Source organism: Prionailurus viverrinus, chromosome X, assembly GCF_022837055.1.
Source record: "Prionailurus viverrinus isolate Anna chromosome X, UM_Priviv_1.0, whole genome shotgun sequence".
Taxonomy (NCBI): Eukaryota; Metazoa; Chordata; class Mammalia; order Carnivora; family Felidae; genus Prionailurus; species Prionailurus viverrinus.
The window spans coordinates 69,877,572-69,899,230 of record NC_062579.1 but is presented as its reverse complement, the minus strand read 5'-3'; the positions used below and the strand labels follow the sequence as shown (position 1 = coordinate 69,899,230).

Genomic DNA, 21,659 nt, shown 5'->3' with positions numbered 1-21,659 from the left:
TTGCCTCTATTTGTCTTGGGCTGAGGGACTTCTGTCTTTTGTCCAGAGGTAGCTTCATAACTCAAGTTAGAGTAGGGATTTGGTATAACCTTGCTTCTCATTTCCTAGTTCAAGGTCCTGAAAGTCTATGCGAGGAGAAAGATGGCACTTTCCAAATTCTATAATTTCAAGGGAATTCTTGGTCTACCACAAACATTACCTCACTTCAATAGGCCCAAAGGATCTTTAGAATGAAAGAGTCAGAATTTTAGTAAAGTTCTACCATGGCTTAAATTCTATAATGGCAGCAGAAAATATGATCTTTGAAGCCACATCTTGTTCAACTGCTAGTAAGACCTATCTTTTGTTCAAAGTGTAAATAGATTAAATAGTTTGCATTTTAAAAATACTTTATAATGCAATTACTATAGGAAAAATAATTGTTTAAAGCCACTTTTTCTTTCTTTGTAAAATAGTTGGTATCACTCGTGGATGATGATACAACCAATAATGGTGACGAATACTGGTATTCATCAACAAGAGACACAGAGGGGATGGAAATAAACAGTCATCATATTTGCTTGGAATAGACATGATTTAATCAACAGACTGAAAGTAGCAAACAAGGGTCAAAGGAAAGCAGCGAAGAAAGGGAAGAGAAAAAAAAAAAAACACTTGACTAACCAGTTAGAAGCAAAAGATGAAAAAGAACAGTAGCTCAAGGATAAAAGTATTTTTAGATTGCAGTAGCATTCCATAAAGTAATTATGTATTCAATCATAATGAGAAATAGGAAAGAAATGCCTTCGAATGTTGCTGTTATTGCTAATGTTTCATTTTCCCTAAAAAAAATATTGAAATGAATGTGCTTAATACAAATTGTTATTTAAGAGAAAAATGTTTTCAAATTCTACAGTACTAATGCCATTATAGCCTTAACTGATGTGCTTATAATCATCAACCCTTGTAAACTACATGAACACATGCAGACTCACAAGGCTGCATAAAATAAAGATGGTCAATAGCCGCGTAAATAGATCAATGATTACAAAGATGGATTGAGGAGACAAAAATGAGCTCTACTATTACACATGCATGAACTTCCTAACTATAAGAATAATTATACTCTAGAACTGTTTAATTGAGGGAAGTTGAAGAATCTTTTTCCCTGCAGAATCGATAGATACCCATCTATCTTTGATATCTTAGGAGTAGCATTGTCTGGAATCAGGACAATAGATCAGATGAGCTATGCTTTATTCTAATTATTATGTCATGGCCCAATAAAAAGTTACATAATTCAAATAAGCTGTTTTGAGACATAAAGTAACATTGGAAAGACATAATCATGTGGCCATCTGTAGACCTTACACATCTTACAGTGCTTGACACTTGAATGGGTTCCAAAAGAGTAACACAGCCAGCACTGGTAGAAATTATCTGAGAGGAAAAAAGCAAGCTGGAATATTCCCATGCATGTATCACAGAAGGACATGTACAGAGGTATTTCTGTAGCTTCCAGGTGTGAAGGAGATGCCTTAGAGCCATATTTCATTGAGGGGATATTATTAAGAAAGATTAGGGGCTTTATTAAAAATAATTTATTTAAAATGAAAGAAAGTAAGGAAAGGACAGAGGGAGGAAGGAAGGGAGGTGAAAGGTAAAGGGGTTGGGAGGGAGGGGGGGGGAAGAGAGGGAAGGAGAAAAGGCCAGAGAAAATGTAGTGGGTGGAGAATGAGACAAAAGTGGGGCACTGGATAGTTGCATTTCCAGAAGAAGTGCATCCGTCCTTTAAAAATAAGGGAGACAGAGACCAAAAGACATAGAACATCTACTTAAGGAATAAAAGTGTCTGGTATGTAGTATGGATTGTTTAAAAAAAAACTAAAAGAAAATAACTACTTTAAGTAAGTTATTGAAATTCAGGATATCAAAATGGGTATCCTTCCCGCATCTCATTCTCTTACCCATCATTCCTTAAAATTATCTCCTGTGCTGGCTATTGTGACATACCACAGTATCTGGCATTCTCCCTGACATGCTGGCTCATTTTGTTCTGATTTCTCTAACACCATCCATTCCCTCAACTAGGGTGCTCTATAGAAATACAGTCTTTAACCTTCCACTTGTCACTTTCCTTCCACTACATACTTTGGTAGATATCCACTATCCACTATCTTTGGTCCTCATATCCCAACAGACATTTCTTTGCAAATGATTCCAAAAATCTTATTTTCAGTCCTAATCACCATTTTGACTTCCAACTACATTTCAACATCTTCCTGATAGTGAATTCCATTTCTAGCTTACAGTTAGACCTTTTAAAATAAGGGAGACATTAGTATTTTTATTAATAATCTTAAAATTTTGGCATATTCTTACTGATTAAATTATATATAATGTATCACATATTATATATATTATATATTGTAATTTATCATTATATATTTAATATGTATGTATAATATGTATAATATATATATATATATTTATATAAAATATACATATAGTGTGTATGTGTTTTTAAGTAAGATATTCATCCTGCTAAATAACTAAAATATATTAATTGCCTGGCAGGAAAGAGCCTAATAACCTATACTGAAGAGAGAATACTAGTGTTAACTCTCTGTGAGGCAGTATGTCCTTAATTGTTTTTTGTTTTTGTTGTTATGAGGAGATAACCATCTCACGTGAACAACATACAATGATTATGCATGGATGGAGTTTAGCACAGTAATCAAATAGAACTTACATCAAAATTAATCTGATGATACATATTTAATGCTATGCATTATCCACGTGCTGCATGGTAATTAGACACAAATTGTAAACAGCTCCTGTGAGCGGCAAATTGATGTTACTTTTGCATCACTGGAGCAAACGTTTTTGGGATAGGAGAGAGAAAGAAGCAGTAGTGATTCTAGTCTCTTCTCTTGCCTGAGGAAAGCAGTTTCCTTTGGGTTCTGGGAAATCAAATAATTGTTTCAATCCAGGACTTTCCTCCTTACCAAAAGATACTCAGATGTTTGATTCGTTTGGATAAACATAATACTAACTTTAGTAACTCACATGAGTCACTTATCATTTGTGCCTCATACCCAAGTGGCACAATTCCAATCATACGTACTATTAAATTACATGTTAAGTGGTTTTCTACTGCAAGAAGAAGTAAGAAAATGATTTTTCATTAAGGAGAGTAAGGAATGATAAGATATTTTAGAGTATCTGGCATTGAGAAGGAAAGCAATCTGGCTTGAAAAAAGTCCTCAGTGGGAAGCTTTCAACAAAAAGGTGGCACAAAAATGGTTGGGCAAAGGATGCAGGGAGTAAACACATGACTATATATATATATATATATATATATATATATATATATATATATATATATAAGAGCTAAAGGCTTAGAAAAGGCAATGAAAAGTCTGGAAAAAAAGGAAGAAATGAGACAGGCTCGGGTCAACCCATTCACAGGGAACAGGAAATAACATGGACACATCAGGTATAACATGCGCAAAAGGAGCCTGGGAAGATCTACTCTTTATGATTCTCCACCACTCACCTTCCCAGAGTTTAATCCAAGATTTAGCATAATAATGCAATTTCACAAGCAGTTGCTTTGACTGCATAGTGGATAAAATTAAACCAGCAAATTCAAGAATGTAGACACAATTTAATGACATCTCCAAACTGTAAGCAATATGTTTCTCCCAACTGGACCAGGCTTATCCAATTTAAAGAGAAACAAATAGGTATTGTTTATGCTACAAAATAAAGTGAAACAAAAAAAAATCCCAGGTAATAAAATTCTAGATATACATTTTAAAAGCTTGTTGAATATTAGAGGGACATTCATAAGTGAGAATCTTTCTCTGGTTCTTACATTCCCTAAAGAGTTCAAAACATGACTTAAAAAATAATCAATGTTTTGAATTTTGCTGGCAAATAGATGCCACAGTAGCATTCTGCATAATTACATTCATTTTTTATTTACCAAAGTATGTGAATGAAAAATTACATACTTTTAATGGGTAAAATAAATGGCTACATTGATTAATTACTTAAAATATGGTTCCATTTTACTATAATTTGATTATAGAGAAAAGACTAGAAAGCTTTGGAGTCAGAAATTTATTTGCCTTATTGTGCATTAAAATTAAACTATCCAATTAAGAAAAAAGAGGGAGAACTAAACCCCCTTAGGCTTCACTGTTCATTCTTTCTGACTACTGTGCAAAGAACCAAGGAATTTAGATAGGCAAGACAAATGTGATCAGCTCTCCATTTCTACTTAGAGAACTATGGACTTGATACTTGCACAGAAAAGAAAACTTTTTTTTTTTGACTGTTCCACAGGGGTATTACTTATCAAAGGATATCTCTTACTAAGATTAACATAAGCATGTCATGATAGTAAAGAACCTACATAAACTCATTAAACCTTACTTTAAAAAATTTTTTTAACATTTATTTATTTTTGAGAGACAAAGAGAGACAAAGTGCAAGCAGGAGAGGGGCAGAGAGGGAGACACAAATCAAAACAAGGCTCCAGGCTCTGAGCTATCAGCACAGAGCCGGATGCACGGCTCAAACCCATAAACCTTGAGATCATGCCTTAAGCCGAAGTTGGTCATTTGAGCAATTTAGGCACCCCTCATTAAACCTTAGTCTTATAGAGGGGCGCCTGGGTGGCTCAGTTGGTTGGACGTCTGACTTCTGCTCAGGTCATGATCTCACTGCTCATGGGTTCAAGCCCCACATAGGGCTCTGTGCTGACAGCTCAGAGCCTGGAGTCTGCTTCGGATTCTGTGTCTCCCCCTCTCTCTGCCCCTCCCATGCTCATGCTCTGTCTCTCTCTGTCTGTCAATAATGAATAAATGTTAAAAAATTAAAAAAAAAAACTTAGTCTTACAGAAAATAGATTTATCTATATTTAAAACGTTTACATGAGGTAATCTTTAATGCAAATCTATATTACGAAATGGAGGAACTTCCATATAGACATAGCCTGCCGAAATGACAGGCACTAGTTCTTTGAGATTTAGAGACAGTCTGAGGGGGGTCAAAACTCTCACAGCACAAACTTCTCAGTCTTTTTAAAATCAAGACAAACTTTATGGCTTAAAAACAAACAACAACAATAAGAGAAAACCTACAATGAGTATGCCCTTACTTGTAAAATCTTCACAGTTCTTCCTTCCAGAAATTAAACCAGACAGGACCAGACATACAAATAATTTTAACAATAGGTTAGTCTTGTATAGTCCTTTATTCTACACTGCACTTTATTTGGTTTAATCCTCAGAATGACCCTGTTTCTCATATGTGAAAACAGAGATTTAGCAAGCTAAAATATTTGCTCATGGAAGGTAGAATAGAATAGAAAGAGTAATAGATTTAGAACCACAAGAGATCTTGTTCAGAATCCCAGCTGTGCTACTCTGCCACTTACCATTTACGTGACATTGAGGAACATCTCAAAGTCTCAGTTTTATTTTCTGTAAAATGAGGATACTAGTATGCATCTCACAGGATTGTTATAGGATTCAATGAGATAAAATATATAAAGTACTTGGCACAATTCCTAGCACATGTTACATGCTTAACAAAGAGTAACATTTATCCACTGATCTTAAACAAGGTATTTAACCTCTTGACCTCTCCACTTTTACATCCATAAAATGGTAATAACACTATTTACTTAACAGAGTCATTTTGATGATGAAATATATGCAATTTTATGTACAGTGAATGATAGGCAGAAACAAACCTAGAACTTATATCTTCTATGTTGAATACTTTTAAAAAAAATGTTTATTTATTTATTTTGAGAGAGAAAGGGAGAGAGACAAGAGAGAGAGACAGAGAGACAGAGAGACAGACAGAGAGAGAACGTACATGGGGGAGGGCAGAGAGAGAGAGAGAGAGGAAGAGAGAGAATCCCAAGCAGGCTCCTCGATGTCAGCACAGAGCCCTGGATCTCATGAACCATCAGATCATGACCTGAGCCAAAATCAAGAGTCAGGACACTTAACCAACTGAGCCCCCAGGTGCCCCAGAATACTCTTACTGGCAACAAAGCTAGATACTCTTGATTCTATTACCAAAATATAGAAGAACATTTTCTCACAACTCCATTGAGAAGATAACAATCTAGAAATACCTGTGAAAATGAATCTTAAAAGGAAAATATCCAAGTTACCTGAATTAAGGCTTCACTCAACATGTCTTCATTAACCTCCAGAATGATGTTTTTTATATCTTCATATGGCATACGATATGATCCTAAGAAGATAGCTAAAATAAAAGTAGATTTTCTTAAAAACAGAATAACATCAAAATTTTAAAGACCTAATGAATACCTGATTCCCATTTTCATTGACTCAAAATATGAAATTTATGTCACTAATATTAATCTAAAGATAGGAACAAACAAAATTAGTTACCATTTGATGGCCTACACTACACATCTAGGCAAAATGGCCCACTATTTCAGGCTCTAATGTTACAGGTTGTGTATATCCTATATACAAATTATAACTCCTACTAATAACACTGATGACTATATGCATATGCATTTTAGATTGAACTGCTATGAAATGACTCATGAAAAGCTAGAGATTTTATTTCAAGATGGCCTTTTAATCTGACATAGAATTTAATATGGAGATACTCAGATGCATACAACACAGTACTTCTCAGGAACAACAATAAAGTAACCAAGTACAAAAAAAAATCACATCAATCTACTCTGAAATGCTCCCACATAAGAAAAAACTGAAGTGTCTGAATCATCATTGTTACCTGAATTTCTGTTGACAATCATGTGGTATACTATTAGTAGCTTTAAATGTTGAACCACAATTTCCCTTGTCAACTTTTTCTTAATTGGGTGTATAGTATGTCATACTGGAATAATTCAACAAATTACCCTGAGAAAAGCTTAAACTTATTCAGAAAGTAATTTTCAACAAAGCATTCCACTTTAACTTCCACTAACTGCATATCTGAATGATAATTCATGCGTTCTTATCACCAGAACATGAATATATTCCTACGAATTGTTTTTCTTTTCTTTTTTTTTTTTTTTTTTTTCGTGAAAAGGTCTGTATGATTTCATTGGTGCCTAAAGAAAAAAAAAATGTCATTGTCTAGGCAAATGATTTCCTAGACATAAACACCAGGTGAGATCTCAATAATTTAAATAAATAATGTTGACAAATATCAACTAGCAATTAAGGTCATTTTTTTAAAGTACTGAACATCCACTTTATAAAGAAAACGTACTCTCAGGTAGGCAATGTACACATTCACAACAGCTATTAGGAGAATGCTTTTCCGACAGCAACATTCATACTCACAGAAAAATGATGACTTGTTTATTTTAATCTGATTCCCCATAGCACAACCCTTAACAAAATAAACTCCCATGGTATTTCTTTCCATAATTAGAAATGCTTGATATGTTGAAATTTCTCGTGCATAGTGTTTGAATATCCTGAGAATATAAACATAGTCTATCATGGTTAAAAAAAAATGCTGAATTAAACACAGAGGAGAGTATATGCCAAAGTTAAACTTAAGGCCTACTTAAATGAAGATGGGTTTAACTGTGCTGATGCTTGAGCAAAAGCATACTTAATAATTGATTTGTTGATGGCTTTAAGGTTCACTAACCAGTTTTAAAGTGCAGCGGTTACCAATTTAACCAGTAACATCACAGTTACTTCAACTATAAAAGCATAGTAATAAAAGGATTTGCCCAATGGGCCCAGTGAATACTCCGAAACTATCACATCCAGTCCTAGGCAGAAAGGGAAAATATAACACTCTTTTTAAGTCTGCTTTCTGTTTCACCCTGTCTTCTAACAGTGTTCAATTATCAATACTTTCCAAAGCTTTATTATTCATAAGTTTCATCTGGTCTATGTAAGGCTAAATTATGTTGAGGGTCTCCATTCTGGCTGAATGACAACAAGACAACTCAAATCATGTTTACACAGAATTTAGTTTCTAGTAGATGCTAAATATACATTTTCAAGGCAGTTACAACTTTGTTTGTTTAAATATATTCAACAATTCCTCATCACCACCATCGCTACCACCACCTATACACAAAATATCACATACACAGATTCTGGGCCGTTTTGGGATCCAAAATTCTCAATTCTTTCACTTTCTTCTTTGCAGGCAGGGTCTTTTTTTCTTCTGAAGCTTCTACATTCTTTGGAACTAAAGGAAAAATATTGATTCATAAACAACAATGGCACTAATCCAAATACACAGAATAAATTAGTAAGGCATATTAAGTACATTAATAAAGCTTATGCCAAAAAAATCAATAAATGTGTTTATTTCATTAGTTCAAAGAAGAGGATAAACATAATAATACAGACCTATTTAAAGGTTTCCCCACAAATTAAATATTAGCACTTAAGCAGAAAAGATAAGCCAAATAGAGCCAAAAATCAATTGCTACTTCTTCCCTAATATATAACACTAATTACTCCTTTACCATGTACCTACAGCAGCACTGGAATTAAATACATAGTAAGATCTCCCTAATGTGGACTAATTGAGGAGAAAGGCAGACATGCATTTATACTAAATTATGCTAAAATTTAGACATGTCTTTAATTCAGTGGAACTGCTTTGAAGTACCTAAAGTAACTTTAACTGCAAACAGGTTGCCATATAAAAATTCCTGCTGAGATTGCTTTGAAGAACAAATATGAACCATTTTCAAGTTGTACAACAACAGCACCATTTGCACACACATAATTAATGAATCTCAAAGACATGGTGTTTGAATAAGTTATCTATGTCTCCAATATTTTTTTAGTACTATTTGCCTTCTTAGAACAAAATATTTAGTTACAGTTTATTCAAAAGGTAACCCTCCAGTTTTGAACAGTTCAAATGACCTGAAACTTAAGAAGTAACAGTGCCAAGGAGTGGCTTTAGCAACCCCCACCATAACCTCCATTAGCTCTATCCCAGACAAGCCATCACAAAAACCAAAGTAAAAAAAAACAATGTGGCTATCTGCTACAAAAATGAAGCAAATCCCTAAATGCCTCTTAGACAGAAATTCCACACATACAGTTGTATGCATATTTTGGCAGCTTATCTCTTCTAATAAAAAAAAATAGGGCTGTAGGTAATGGGAGCATTAAAAATACGACTATATATATGTATATATATGAGAAAAATAAAATATATTTTCTCAATCAAGTAGTGATATGCTTTTGTCTCTAAACTCATGCTGCTAAACTTCATCATTGATTCACATGGCCATAATAATGCTGTTCATTACTTTTAAGAATACAATTTCATTTTAAGGAAATCATTTTTATCATTTTAATTTATCTGATTTTCACAAAAGAGATCACAAATGAGTTCCTGATTATATTTATAGGAAAAGCAACACAAAACCACAGGATATTTTTGCTAAGCTACGTGTTCATAGATGTTAGCTTCTGGAAAATTTTCTATAAATGTGACAGAATACATAAAATTTTGTAAGTCCATTAACATTCCCTTTGTTTTAATGGTGTAAAATATGAGAAAATTAAATGAACTTCCTAGAAAAATAATATCAAATTAATTACATGAATAAATAAAGTTGTAGCATTTAGTTCTAAGCTTTCTTTTTTAATATATGAAATTTATTGTCAAATTGATTTCCATAAAACACCCAGTGCTCATCCCAAAAGGTGCCCTCCTCAGTACCCATCACCCAGCCTCCCCTCTCTCCCACCCCCCATCAACCCTCAGTTTGTTCTCAGTTCTTAACAGTCTTTTATGCTTTGGCTCTCTTCCACTGTAACCTCTTTTTTTTTCTTCCCCTCCCCCATGGGTCTCTGTTAAGTTTCTCAGGATCCACATAAGAGTGAAACCATATGGTATCTGTCTTTCTCTGGATGGCTTATTTCACTTAGCATCACACTCTCCAGTTCCATCCACGTTGCTACAAAAGGCCCTATTTCATTTTTTGTCATTGCCACGTAGTATTCCACTGTGTATATAAACCACAATTTCTTTATCCATTCATCAGTTGATGGACATTTAGGCTCTTTCCACAATTTGGCTATTGTTGAGAGTGCTGCTATAAACATTGGGGTACAAGTGGCCCTATGCATCAGTACTCCTGTATCCCTTGGATAAATTCCTAGCAGTGCTATTGCTGGGTCATAGGGTAGGTCTATTTTTAATTTTCTGAGGAACCTCCACACTGCTTTCCAGAGGGGCTGTACCAACTTGCATTCCCACCAACAGTGCAAGAGGGTTCCCATTTCTCCACATCCTCTCCAGCATCTAGAGTCTCCTGATTTGTTCATTTTGGCCACTCTGACTGGCGTGAGGTGATATCTGAGTGTGATTTTGATTTGTATTTCCCTGATAAGGAGCGACGTTGAACATCTTTTCATCTGCCTGTTGGCCATCCGGATGTCTTCTTTAGAGAAGTGTCTATTCATGTTTTCTGCCCATTTCTTCACTGGGTTATTTGTTTTTCCGGTGTGGAGTTTGGTGAGCTCTTTATAGATTTTGGATACTAGCCCTTTGTCCGATATGTCATTTGCAAATATCTTTTCCTATTCAGTTGGTTGCCTTTTAGTTTTGGTGGTTGTTTCCTTTGCTGTGCATAAGCTTTTTATCTTCATAAGGTCCCAGTAATTCACTTTTGCTTTTAATTTCCTTGCCTTTGAGGATGTGCCGAGTAAGAGATTGCTACGGCTGAGGTCAGAGAGGTCTTTTCCAGCTTTCTCCTCTAAGGTTTTGATGGTTTCCTGTCTCACATTCAGGTCCTTTATCCATCTTGAGTTTATTTTTGTGAATGGTGTGAGAAAGTGGTCTAGTTTCAACCTTCTGCATGATGCTGTCCAGTTCTCCCAGCACCATTTGTTAAAGAGACTGTCTTTTTTCCATTGGATGTTCTTTCCTGCTTTGTCAAAGATGAGTTGGCCATACGTTTGTGGGTCTAGTTCTGGGGTTTCTATTCTATTCCATTGGTCTATGTATCTGTTTTTGTGCCAATACCATGCTGTCTTGATGATGACAGCTTTGTAGTAGAGGCTAAAGTCTGGGATTGTGATGCCTCCAGCTTTGGTCTTTTTCTTCAAAATTCCTTTGGCTATTCAGGGCCTTTTGTGGTTCCATATGAATTTTAGTATTGCTTGTTCTAGTTTCGAGAAGAATGCTGGTGCAATTTTGATTGGGATTGCATTGAATGTGTAGATAGCTTTGGGTACTATTGACATTTTGACAATATTTATTCTTCCAATCCATGAGCAGGGAATGTCTTTCCATTTCTTTCAATCTTCTTCAATTACCTTCATAAGTCTTCTATAGTTTTCAGCATACAGATCTTTTACATCTTTGGTTAGATTTATTCCTAGGTATTTTATGCTTCTTGGTGCAATTGTGAATGGGATCAGTTTCTTTATTTGCCTTTCTGTTGCTTCATTGTTAGTGTATAAGAATGCAACTGATTTCTGTACATTGATTTTGTATCCTGCAACTTTGCTGAATTCATGTATCAGTTCTACCAGACTTGGTGGAGTCTATCGGATTTTCCATGTATAATATCATGTCATCTGCAAAAAGCGAAAGCTTGACTTCATCTTTGCCAATTTTGATGCCTTTGATTGCCTTTTGTTGTCTGATTGCTGATGCTAGAACTTCCAGCACTATGTTAAACAACAGCGGTGAGAGTGGGCATCCCTGTCGTGTTCCTGATCTCAGGGAAAAAGCTCTCAGTTTTTCCCCGTTGAGGATGATGTTAGCTGTGGGCTTTTCATAAATGGCTTTTATGATCTTTAAGTATGTTCCTTCTATCCCTACTTTCTCAAGGGTTTTTATTAAGAAAGGGTGCTGGATTTTGTCAAAGGCCTTTTCTGCATCGATTGACAGGATCATATGGTTCTTCTCTCTTTTTTTGTTAATGTGATGTATCACGTTGATTGATTTGCGAATGTTGAACCAGCCCTGCATCCCAGGAATGAATCCCACTTGGTCATGGTGAATCATTCTTTTTATATGCCGTTGAATTCGATTTGCTAGTGTCTTATTGAGAATTTTTGCATCCATATTCATCAGGGATATTGGCCTGTAGTTCTCTTTTTTTACTGGGTCTCTGTCTGGTTTAGGAATCAAAGTAATCCTGGCTTCATAGAATGAGTCTGGAAGTTTTCCTTCCCCTTCTATTTCTTGGAATAGCTTGAGAAGGATAGGTATTATCTCTGCTTTAAACATCAGGTACAACTCCCTTGGGAATCCATCTGGTCCTGACTCTTATTTGTTGGGAGATTTTTGATAACCGATTCAATGTCTTCGCTGGTTATGGGTCTGTTCAAGCTTTCTATTTCCTCCTGATTGAGTTTTGGAAGAGTGTGGGTGTTTAGGAATTTGTCCATATCTTCCAGGTTGTCCAAGTTGTTGGCATATAATTTTTCATAGTATTCCCTGATAATTGTTTGTATCTCTGAGGGATTGGTTGTAATAATTTCATTTTCATTCATGATTTTATCTATTTGGGTCATCTCCCTTTTCTTTTTGAGAAGCCTGGCTAGAGGTTTGTCAATTTTGTTTATTTTTTTCAAAAAACCAACTCTTGGTTTCGTTGATCTGCTCTACAGTTTTTTTAGATTCTATATTGTTTATTTCTGCTCTGATCTTTATTATTTCTCTTCTTCTGCTGGGTTTAGGCTGCCTTTGCTGTTCTGCTTCTAGTTCCTTTAGGTGTGCTGTTAGATTTTGTATTGGGGATTTTTCTTGTTTCTTGAGATAGGCCTGGATTGCAATGTATTTTCCTCTCAGGACTGCCTTCGCTGCGTCCCAAACCGTTTGGATTGTTGTATTTTCATTTTCATTTCTCTCCATATATTTCTTAATTTCTTCTCTAATGCCTGGTTGACCCACTCATTCGTTAATAGGGTGTTCTTTAACCTCCATGCTTTTGGAGGTTTTCCAGACTTTTTTCTGTGGTTGATTTCAAGCTTCATAGCATTGTGGTCTGAAAGTATGCATGGTATAATTTCAATTCTTGTAGACTTATGAAGGGCTGTTTTGTGACCCAGTATATGATCTATCTTGGAGAATGTTCCATGTGCACTCGAGAAGAAAGTATATTCTGTTGCTTTGGGATGCAGAGTTCTAAATATATCTGTCAAGTCCATCTGATCCAATGTATCATTCAGGGCCCTTGTTTCTTTATTGACGGTGTGTCTAGACGATCTATCCATTTCTGTAAGTGGGGTGTTAAATCCCCTGCAATTACCACATTCTTATCAATAAGGTTGCTTATGTTTATGAGTAATTGTTTTATATATAATTGGGGGCTCCAGTATTCGGTGCATAGACATTTATAATTGTTAGCTCTTCCTGATGGATAGACCCTGTAATTATTATATAATGCCCTTCTTCATCTCTTGTTACAGCCTTTAATTGAAAGTCTAGTTTGTCTGATATATGTATGGCTACTCCAGTTTTCGTTTGGCTTCCAGTAGCATGATAAATAGTTCTCCATCCCCTCACTCTCAATCTAAAGGTGTCCTCAGGTCTAAAATGAGTCTCTTGTAGACAGCAAATAGATGGGTCTTATTTTTTTATCCATTCTGATACCCTATGTCTTTTGGTTGGCACATTTAGTCCATTTACATTCAGTGTTATTATAGAAAGATACGGGTTTAGAGTCATTGTGATGTCTGTATGTTTTATGCTTGTAGTGATGTCTCTGGTACTTTGTCTCACAGGGCCCCCTTAGGATCTGTTGTAGGGCTGGTTTAGTGGTGACAAATTCCTTCAGTTTTTGTTTGTTTGGGAAGACCTTTATCTCTCCTTCTATTCTAAATGACAGACTTGCTGGATAAAGGATTCTTGGCTGCATATTTTTTCTGTCTAGCACCCTGAAAATCTCGTGCCAATTCTTTCTGGCCTGCCAAGTTTCAAAAGAGAGATCAGTCACGAGTCTTATAGGTCTCCCTTTATATGTGAGGGCACGTTTACCCCTTGCTGCTTTCAGAATTTTCTCTTTATCCTTGTATTTTGTCAGTTTCACTATGATATGTCGTGCAGAAGAAGGATTCAAGTTACGTCTGAAGGGAGTTCTCTGTGCCTCTTGGATTTCAATGCCTTTTTCCTTCCCCAGTTCAGGGAAGTTTTCAGCTATAATTTCTTCAAGTACCCCTTCAGCACCTTTCCCTCTCTCTTCCTCCTCTGGGATACCAATTATGCGTATATTATTTCTTTTTAGTGTATCACTTAGTTCTCTAATTTTCCCCTCATACTCCTGGATTTTTTTATCTCTCTTTTTCTCAGCTTCCTCTTTTTCCATAACTTTATCTTCTAGTTCACCTATTCTCTCCTCTGCCTCTTCAATCCGAGCTGTCGTCGTTTCCATTTTGTTTTGCATTTCGTTTAAAGTGCTTTTCAGCTCCTCGTGACTGTTTCTTAGTCCCTTGATCTCTGTAGCAAGAGATTCTCTGCTGTCCTCTATACTGTTTTCAAGCCCAGCGATTAATTTTAAGACTATTATTCTAAATTCACTTTCTGTTATATTATTTAAATCCTTTTTGATCAGCTCATTAGCTGTTGTTATTTCCTGGAGATTCTTCTGAGGGGAATTCTTCCGCTTGGTCATTTTGGATAGTCCCTGGAGTGGTGAAGACCTGCAGGGCACTTCCCCTGTGCTGTGGTGTATAACTGGAGTTGGTGGGCGGGGCCGCAATCAGACCTGATGTCTGCCCCCAGCCCACCGCTGGGGCCACAGTCAGACTGGTGTGTGCCTTCTCTTCCCCTCTCCTAGGGGCGGGATTCACTGTGGGGTGGCGCGGCCCATCTGGGCTACTTGCACACTGCCAGGCTCGTGGTGCTGGGGATCTGTCGTATTAGCTGGGGTGGGTAGGCAAGTTGCACAGGGGCAGGAGGGGCAGGCTTAGCTCGCTTCTCCTTAGGTGATCCACTTCAGGAGGGGGCCCTGTGGCAGTGGGAGGGAGTCACATCTGCTGCCGGAGGTTTGGCTCTGCAGAAGCACAGAGTTGGGTGTTTGCGTGGAGTGCGCAAGTTCCCTGGCAGAAACTGGTTCCCTTTGGGATTTTGGCTGGGGGGTGGGCAGGGTAGATGGCACTGGTGAGCGCCTTTGTTCCCCACCAAACTGAGCTATGTCGTCCGGGGGCTCAGCAGCTCTCCCTCCCTTTGTCCTCCAGCCTTCCCGCTTTCCGAGCAGAGCTGTTAACTTATGACTTCCCAGACGCTAAGTCATGCTTGCTGTCGGAACACTGTCCATCAGGCCCCTCCGCTTTTGCAAGCCAGACTCAGGGGCTCTGCTTGGCCGGCGTGCCGCCCCTCCGCCCTGGCTCCCTCCCGCCAGTCCGTGGAGCGCGCACCGCCTCGCCGCCCTTCCTACCCTCTTCCGTGGGCCTCTCGCCTGAGTTTGGCTCCGGAGACTCCGTTCTGCTAATCCTCTGGAGGTTTTCTGGATTATTTAGGCAGGTGTAGGTGGAATCTAAGTGATCAGCAGGACGCGGGGTGAGCCCAGCGTCCTCCTACGCCGCCATCTTCCCTCTCTCCTGGCCAAAATAAGTTCTCCAGAGTAATTAACAGGCGTTATCTACCCAAGGAATGGAACAAATAGGAAGTTCAGGTTCTAAGGAGCTGCCTTGTTTGTGCCAGTGGCCCCACGCTAGCTCTTTATTAATTGCACCACCTGGGATGCTGATATCGAACTGAGCTTTGGAACATTTCAGGCCTAGCATGGAATGCAGTTTTTACACAAGCTGCCACAGGGCACTGCTCTCCATGCGCTTTCTTTCCTGACCACTCTTCAATTAAGAAGTGTGTTATTCCCTTTCAGCCAGAAAATTTTGTGATTTCTTGTCTTGTGGTTCAGAAATCCGATTTCACAGCTTATGTTCCGTTAGATGAAAGTGTTTACGGTGTGTCTGGAGCTGGAGTAAGTTCCTGCGGGTGCCGAAGAGCAGGGGCCTCCTCTCTCCTCTCATTAATTTGCTGATGCCTAACTGCACTGACGCAGTGGTGAGATACCGGGGACAGAGCTAGTTCTAAGCTTTAACAACATGTTCTATCTAAAGTGATGCAGAGTCTAACAAGACTACACAATTATTACACTTGAAAATCATGATCTCAGCTTTGCGCAGTGGCAGTATCATAGCCAATGAGGTTTATCCGAGGCACAATTATTGCTAATTGAAAATCATGATCTCAGGTAGTTTCTCAAGCTAATTAAATACAATAAAATTATTGCTACTATTGAGAGAAAAATGGCTTTTAATATATGTCTTTAAAAATTATGACTAATGTTCCTCAAAGGATCTAAAAGCACAGTGTCTTTCCTATTGAATAATCAGCATTTTAATTTATTCTAATTTTCAAGCCACTCCCAGGTTAAGATAACTATATATAAAGAAATGACAATCCAAGGTTCATACCCTTTGTTAATAAAATCAAAATCTGAATCATATTGAAATTACTTCTTAGAATCATTCAGAAAATTCTACCCAAAGAAACAGTCAAGAAAAGCATCCCAATCTCACAATATGCCTTAAACCCCACTATGAGAGACTAGTTAAACATAAGGATGTAAATGCTGTAGTATAAAGGATATATTAAGATTTTCTGTGAACTAACAAGACTCCTGAGTAAATCAGGCATATGTAATGCTCATTTTGTTCAATGACTTCATATTTTTGTTTTTTTTCATTAAAATATATTTCACCTTTTCCCCTTTTCAAATGAACAAGTTGTTTAAAATTAACATTAGATGTCTTAAATATCTAGAGTTCACTGTTAATTTTCTTAAGTACTAATATATTTCTCTTATAGTATGCAAATTGGCTTTTTCCTAGATTGAAGAAATGGTTAAGAATTCCATGAGTGAGCACTGCTGTTGAGAATCACAAGAGCAAAGCTAGTTTAAAATAGTTCCCTAACTAGACAGCCTTTCACAAACAATAATAATTTGCCATGATCAGTAAATACTGACAAGTGGCTATGATTGTCTTTGATTTTCTTGCCTTTAAAAGCATTCCTTAGTGATCACAACCACAGGATTAGATAAATAGATAATTTGAAGGAAGGTAAGGATATATGGAACTTATCCAGGTAGTATTAAAGGCTTCATATATTAAAAATGTCCTGCTTTCATAATGAATACAAAATGTTACTTGTCCTAGGGTGCTTTGATTACATATATGTTTAAATGCTTTAAAAAACTTAAACATTCCATAACTTGACTAAAATATAGGTAATTAAACATCTCAATTAAAGCTTGTATAGACATTTCTCCAAATTCGACATACATATAGCCAATAGCTATACGAAAATACGCTCAACATGACTAATCATGAGGGAAGTGCAAATCAAAAACACAATGAGATATCACCTCACAACTTTTTCAATGGCTGTTATCAAACTACAAAAGATAAGTGTTGGTGAGGATGTGGAGAAATTGGAACCCTTATACACTATTGGTAAAAATGTAAAATGGTGTAGCTACTATAGAGACCAGTACAGAGATTTCTGCAAATAATTAAAACTAAAACTACCATACAATCTAGGAATCCTACTTTGGGGTACACAACCAAAAGAACTGAAATCAGAATCTCAAGGAAAAAGCTGCACTGTATCTTAGTACTGCAGTATTACTCACAAAATAGCCAAGAGAGGGAAAGAACCTAAACATCCATCAAAAGATGAATAAAGAAATGTGGCATATACATATAACAAAATGCTATTCAGCTTTAAAAAAAGAATAAAATCCTGCCATATGTAATAGCATGGATGAACCTAGGGAACATTATGCTAAGTGAAATAAGCAAGTCATAGAAAGATGAATACTGCATAATTATGAAGCATCTAAAATGTCAAGCTCATAGAAACAAAGTAGAATTGTGGTTGCTGGGGACTGAGGGAGGGTGAAGGGGGGAGTTGCTGTTCAATAGGGATAAAGCTTCAGTTATAGAACATGAGTAAGTTCTAAAGATCTGAGGTACAAAATTCTAGCTATAGTTAATAATACTGTACTGTACACTAAAACATTTTTGAGAGGGTAGAGCTTATGTTAAATGTGCTTATATATCTAAAAAATTATAATGTACAAACTTAAATTATACTGATTCTGTAATTATTCAAAATTATTTGGATGGGACTGAAGAGATTTTTTTAAGTCTCAATACAAAAACTTCAATAATTGATTTTTGTCCTCAATGGTCCTATGGTCCTCACATTCATAATGAGTCCTCCAAATGTGATCTCTCCATATGCAAATAAAAAATCATATAACCACTGGTTTTAAATCTGATAGGTTAAATTAATTTGAGTGCTTAAACTGTCATTGCTAATTGACCAAATAATAATGAAACATCATAAAATACTGTCTGTAGAAACATAATGATGTATAATAAAGACATTTGTATTATTATTAAATGCGTTAGCATCAAGATACTAATTATCTAAGATAAAATGTCCATGGAACATTCTTAGATTTCCTTTAATACATGGAGTTTTATATGCAATTGTACTATAACTTCATTCCTTTATAACTGAGGGATGCTCATTAGCATAAATAAAGTAACATGGCTATATTCTTTTCCCAATCTAATTTAGGCAATGTTCAGGCATCCCCTATTAATGTCTACTATCTCAGTGGATACATATAACATGTGCCAAGATGTTTGTAATTTGCAGGAAATATTAAGATATTATAAATGGGTAGCATTGAATGATTTACATAGTGATAACCATAAATCATAATAAATTTTTTATAACTATTGTATCTCAAAATTCCAGTGAGAAAGATTGATTCCTAAAGTCAGCATCATTCATTCATTTATTCATTTATCCAGCAAATACTTATTAAACATCTACTATATGTGAGCCTAGGCACAAGCATACAGTGGGATATAAAACTTAAATGTCTACTCATATTTCTTAAATATGTAGTGAAAATGTAAACTACTAATTATGGAAGTATCTCCAGAAGATATCTAACTTTTGTAATTTTCTTTAGCCATGGTAATTAGCTTGAATGAATATATGCATATCACTTAGAGAATTCTTTTTGTTATTTGAAGTAGTTCTGTATTAAAGAATACTGTATCTTTGAATCAGCATCAACTGATGTGTTACATCTTGTTATAAGGAGTATGTGGAAAAGTAAAAATATGACACTTCTAGTAAGTGTACTATATATAAAACCAGGAAAAATAAAGCCATTAACAGTAGTGTTTAAAACCACCCAAATAGGGGTACCTGGGTGGTGCAGTCGGTTAAGCGTCCGACTTCAGCCGGGTCACGATCTCACGGCCCATGAGTTCGAGCCCCGCGTCAGGCTCTGGGCTGATGGCTCAGAGCCTGGAGCCTGTTTCCAATTCTGTGTCTCCCTCTCTCTCTGCCCTCCCCCGATCATGCTCTGTCTCTCTCTGTCCCAAAAATAAATAAATGTTGAAAAAAAAATTAAAAAAAAAATAAATAAAACCACCCAAATAATTTATGTAACATTGTGTATACATATATGAATATCTAATAACGTCCAACTGTTGTTTTAGACATTTCATACAAATGTAAGAATTGTGATCTCCCTATATAAATACATATTTTCCCATGTGTATATAATTCCAGAAGTGATTCTAAATATATAGAAATAGTTTTCATATATTAGTTGAAATAGGCATTAAACTTCAATAAATAATTTTATGTTAAAATGAATGCAAGTATGACAATGGCAGGCAGGGGAAATCTATGATTTCTGTGTAATAGCTGCAATATTTTTTCATTAACTGTTATTTTCTATTCTTTTAAAATTCTCTTTACCCTTCTATTTATGGAAATATAAAAACACAACTGAAAATGGGGAAACAGGGGTGTCTGGTTGGCTTAGTTGGTTGAGCATCCGACTCTTAATTTTAGCTCAGGTCATGATCCCAGGGTTGTGGGATTGAGCCCTGTGTCAGGCTCCATTCTCAGCATGGAGTCTGCTTAAGATTCCTTCTCTCCCTTTCAGCCTCACTTCCCTACTTACGTTCTCTCTCTCCCTCAAAAACAAACAAACAAACAAACAAATGGGGAAATGGATATAGATAGATAGATAGGTCACTCACACAATTATTTACATATATATATGTATATATCACACAAAACAGCAAAAGAGGAAAGTGTAATAAGAACTACAACAGCGATAGTAGTACTAGTTGTAGTAGTAACCATGATCACAATAATTAAATCACCAGCAAAATCAACTTTTACTAAATACCTCTTCTGTCACCTTATATAATATGTATTGCCACTATCATTTTATGAAGGATGAAACTAAGGAATGGAAAAGTTGAGTAATCTTCCCAAGATCATATAGCAAATAATTAAAAGATGCTCAACCTCATCAGTAATCATGGAAATGCACATGAAAACAACCAATGAAATAGTATTTCACAGTCATCAAATTGTAAGTGACAAAAATGTTTTGTAATGCCAATTATGGATGAGGAGGCACAGAAATAAGAATTTGTGCCAACAGTGGTGGTAAAAATTAGTATAAGAAATATAAAATAAATATTTATTACCACCTAATATATTTGAGGTGTCTTATCATAGGTATAACCCAGTCTTTCCATTTATAGGTCAAATGGCCAAGGAGACAAGGATGTTCACTGCAGCAATATTTGCAACAGTACAAAAACTGGAAACAATTGACATGCCAGGGGTTACAAAATGGATAAATAGATTGTGGTGTGTTAATACAATGGAATACAACCCAGCATTTCAGTGACTATAACACAGCTAAATATTTCAACAAAAATAGATCCCAATTACAATGTTGAATGGAAAAATAAACATGGTGGAAAATGTTGCATGCAGTATAATAGCATTCATCTAAATTAAAAATGAAACACAAAATAATCTTATATATTGTTTATAGAGTGTGTGTGTGTGTGTGTGTATATATATATATATATATACACCAAAATTATAATAACATGGAGTAGATACTCAGCAGATTAATGACAGTGCTTTACTTGGGGGAAGAAAGTGATACTGGAACAAGTAGAAGCCTGGAAACCTCAATTTTATATCTAATGTTTCATTTCTTTAAAAGCAAACATCTGGGCGCCTGGGTGGCGCAGTCGGTTAAGCGTCCGACTTCAGCCAGGTCACGATCTTGCGGTCCCTGAGTTCGAGCCCCGCGTCAGGCTCTGGGCTGATGGCTCAGAGCCTGGAGCCTGTTTCCGATTCTGTGTCTCCCTCTCTCTCTGCCCCTCCCCCGTTCATGCTCTGTCTCTCTCTGTCCCAAAAATAAATAAACATTGAAAAAAAATTTTTTAAAAGCAAACATCTGTAGTAAATATGACTAAATGTTAACATTTTTTTTCATTCTGGGAGGCTGGTACAAGGATGTTTCCTATATTAGCCTATGCAGATTTTTATTTTTCAAGTAGATTACACACACATACATACACACACACACACACAACTTTTTACAGTTTATAAACTATTAGTCTTGGCAATCCATGGACCAAGGGTATATAGGAATATACCTATATAGGTATATAGGAATCAGAAACAATAGGGGAGAAAATAATAAAAACTACAGGTGAAGATTAGATAGGTCAGCAAGCACAATTTTGTTTTCAATTGTTTTTTGAATCTATTTTGTGAGGAATAGCACATTT

The 21,659-nt window shown here is 36.1% G+C and overlaps 1 protein-coding gene and 1 non-coding gene across 6 annotated transcripts in view; one reads left to right on the top strand and one right to left on the bottom strand.

Annotated features, from left to right (window-relative positions):
- The window catches only part of DIAPH2 (diaphanous related formin 2), a 984,211-nt gene that overhangs the window by 574,695 nt on the left and 387,857 nt on the right, over positions 1–21,659 (bottom strand). For all 5 annotated transcript variants that reach the window (XM_047843487.1, XM_047843489.1, XM_047843490.1 and 2 more), the window contains 2 exons: positions 8,107–8,208; positions 6,179–6,273 (listed from right to left, as the gene is read on the bottom strand). In XM_047843487.1, coding sequence (XP_047699443.1) covers positions 6,179–6,273; positions 8,107–8,208 — 197 coding nt within the window. The remainder of the gene's footprint in view (positions 1–6,178; positions 6,274–8,106; positions 8,209–21,659) is intronic.
- LOC125158068 (U4 spliceosomal RNA) lies at positions 16,122–16,259 on the top strand. The gene has a single exon (XR_007149177.1). It is a non-coding gene; the product is annotated as a U4 spliceosomal RNA (small nuclear RNA).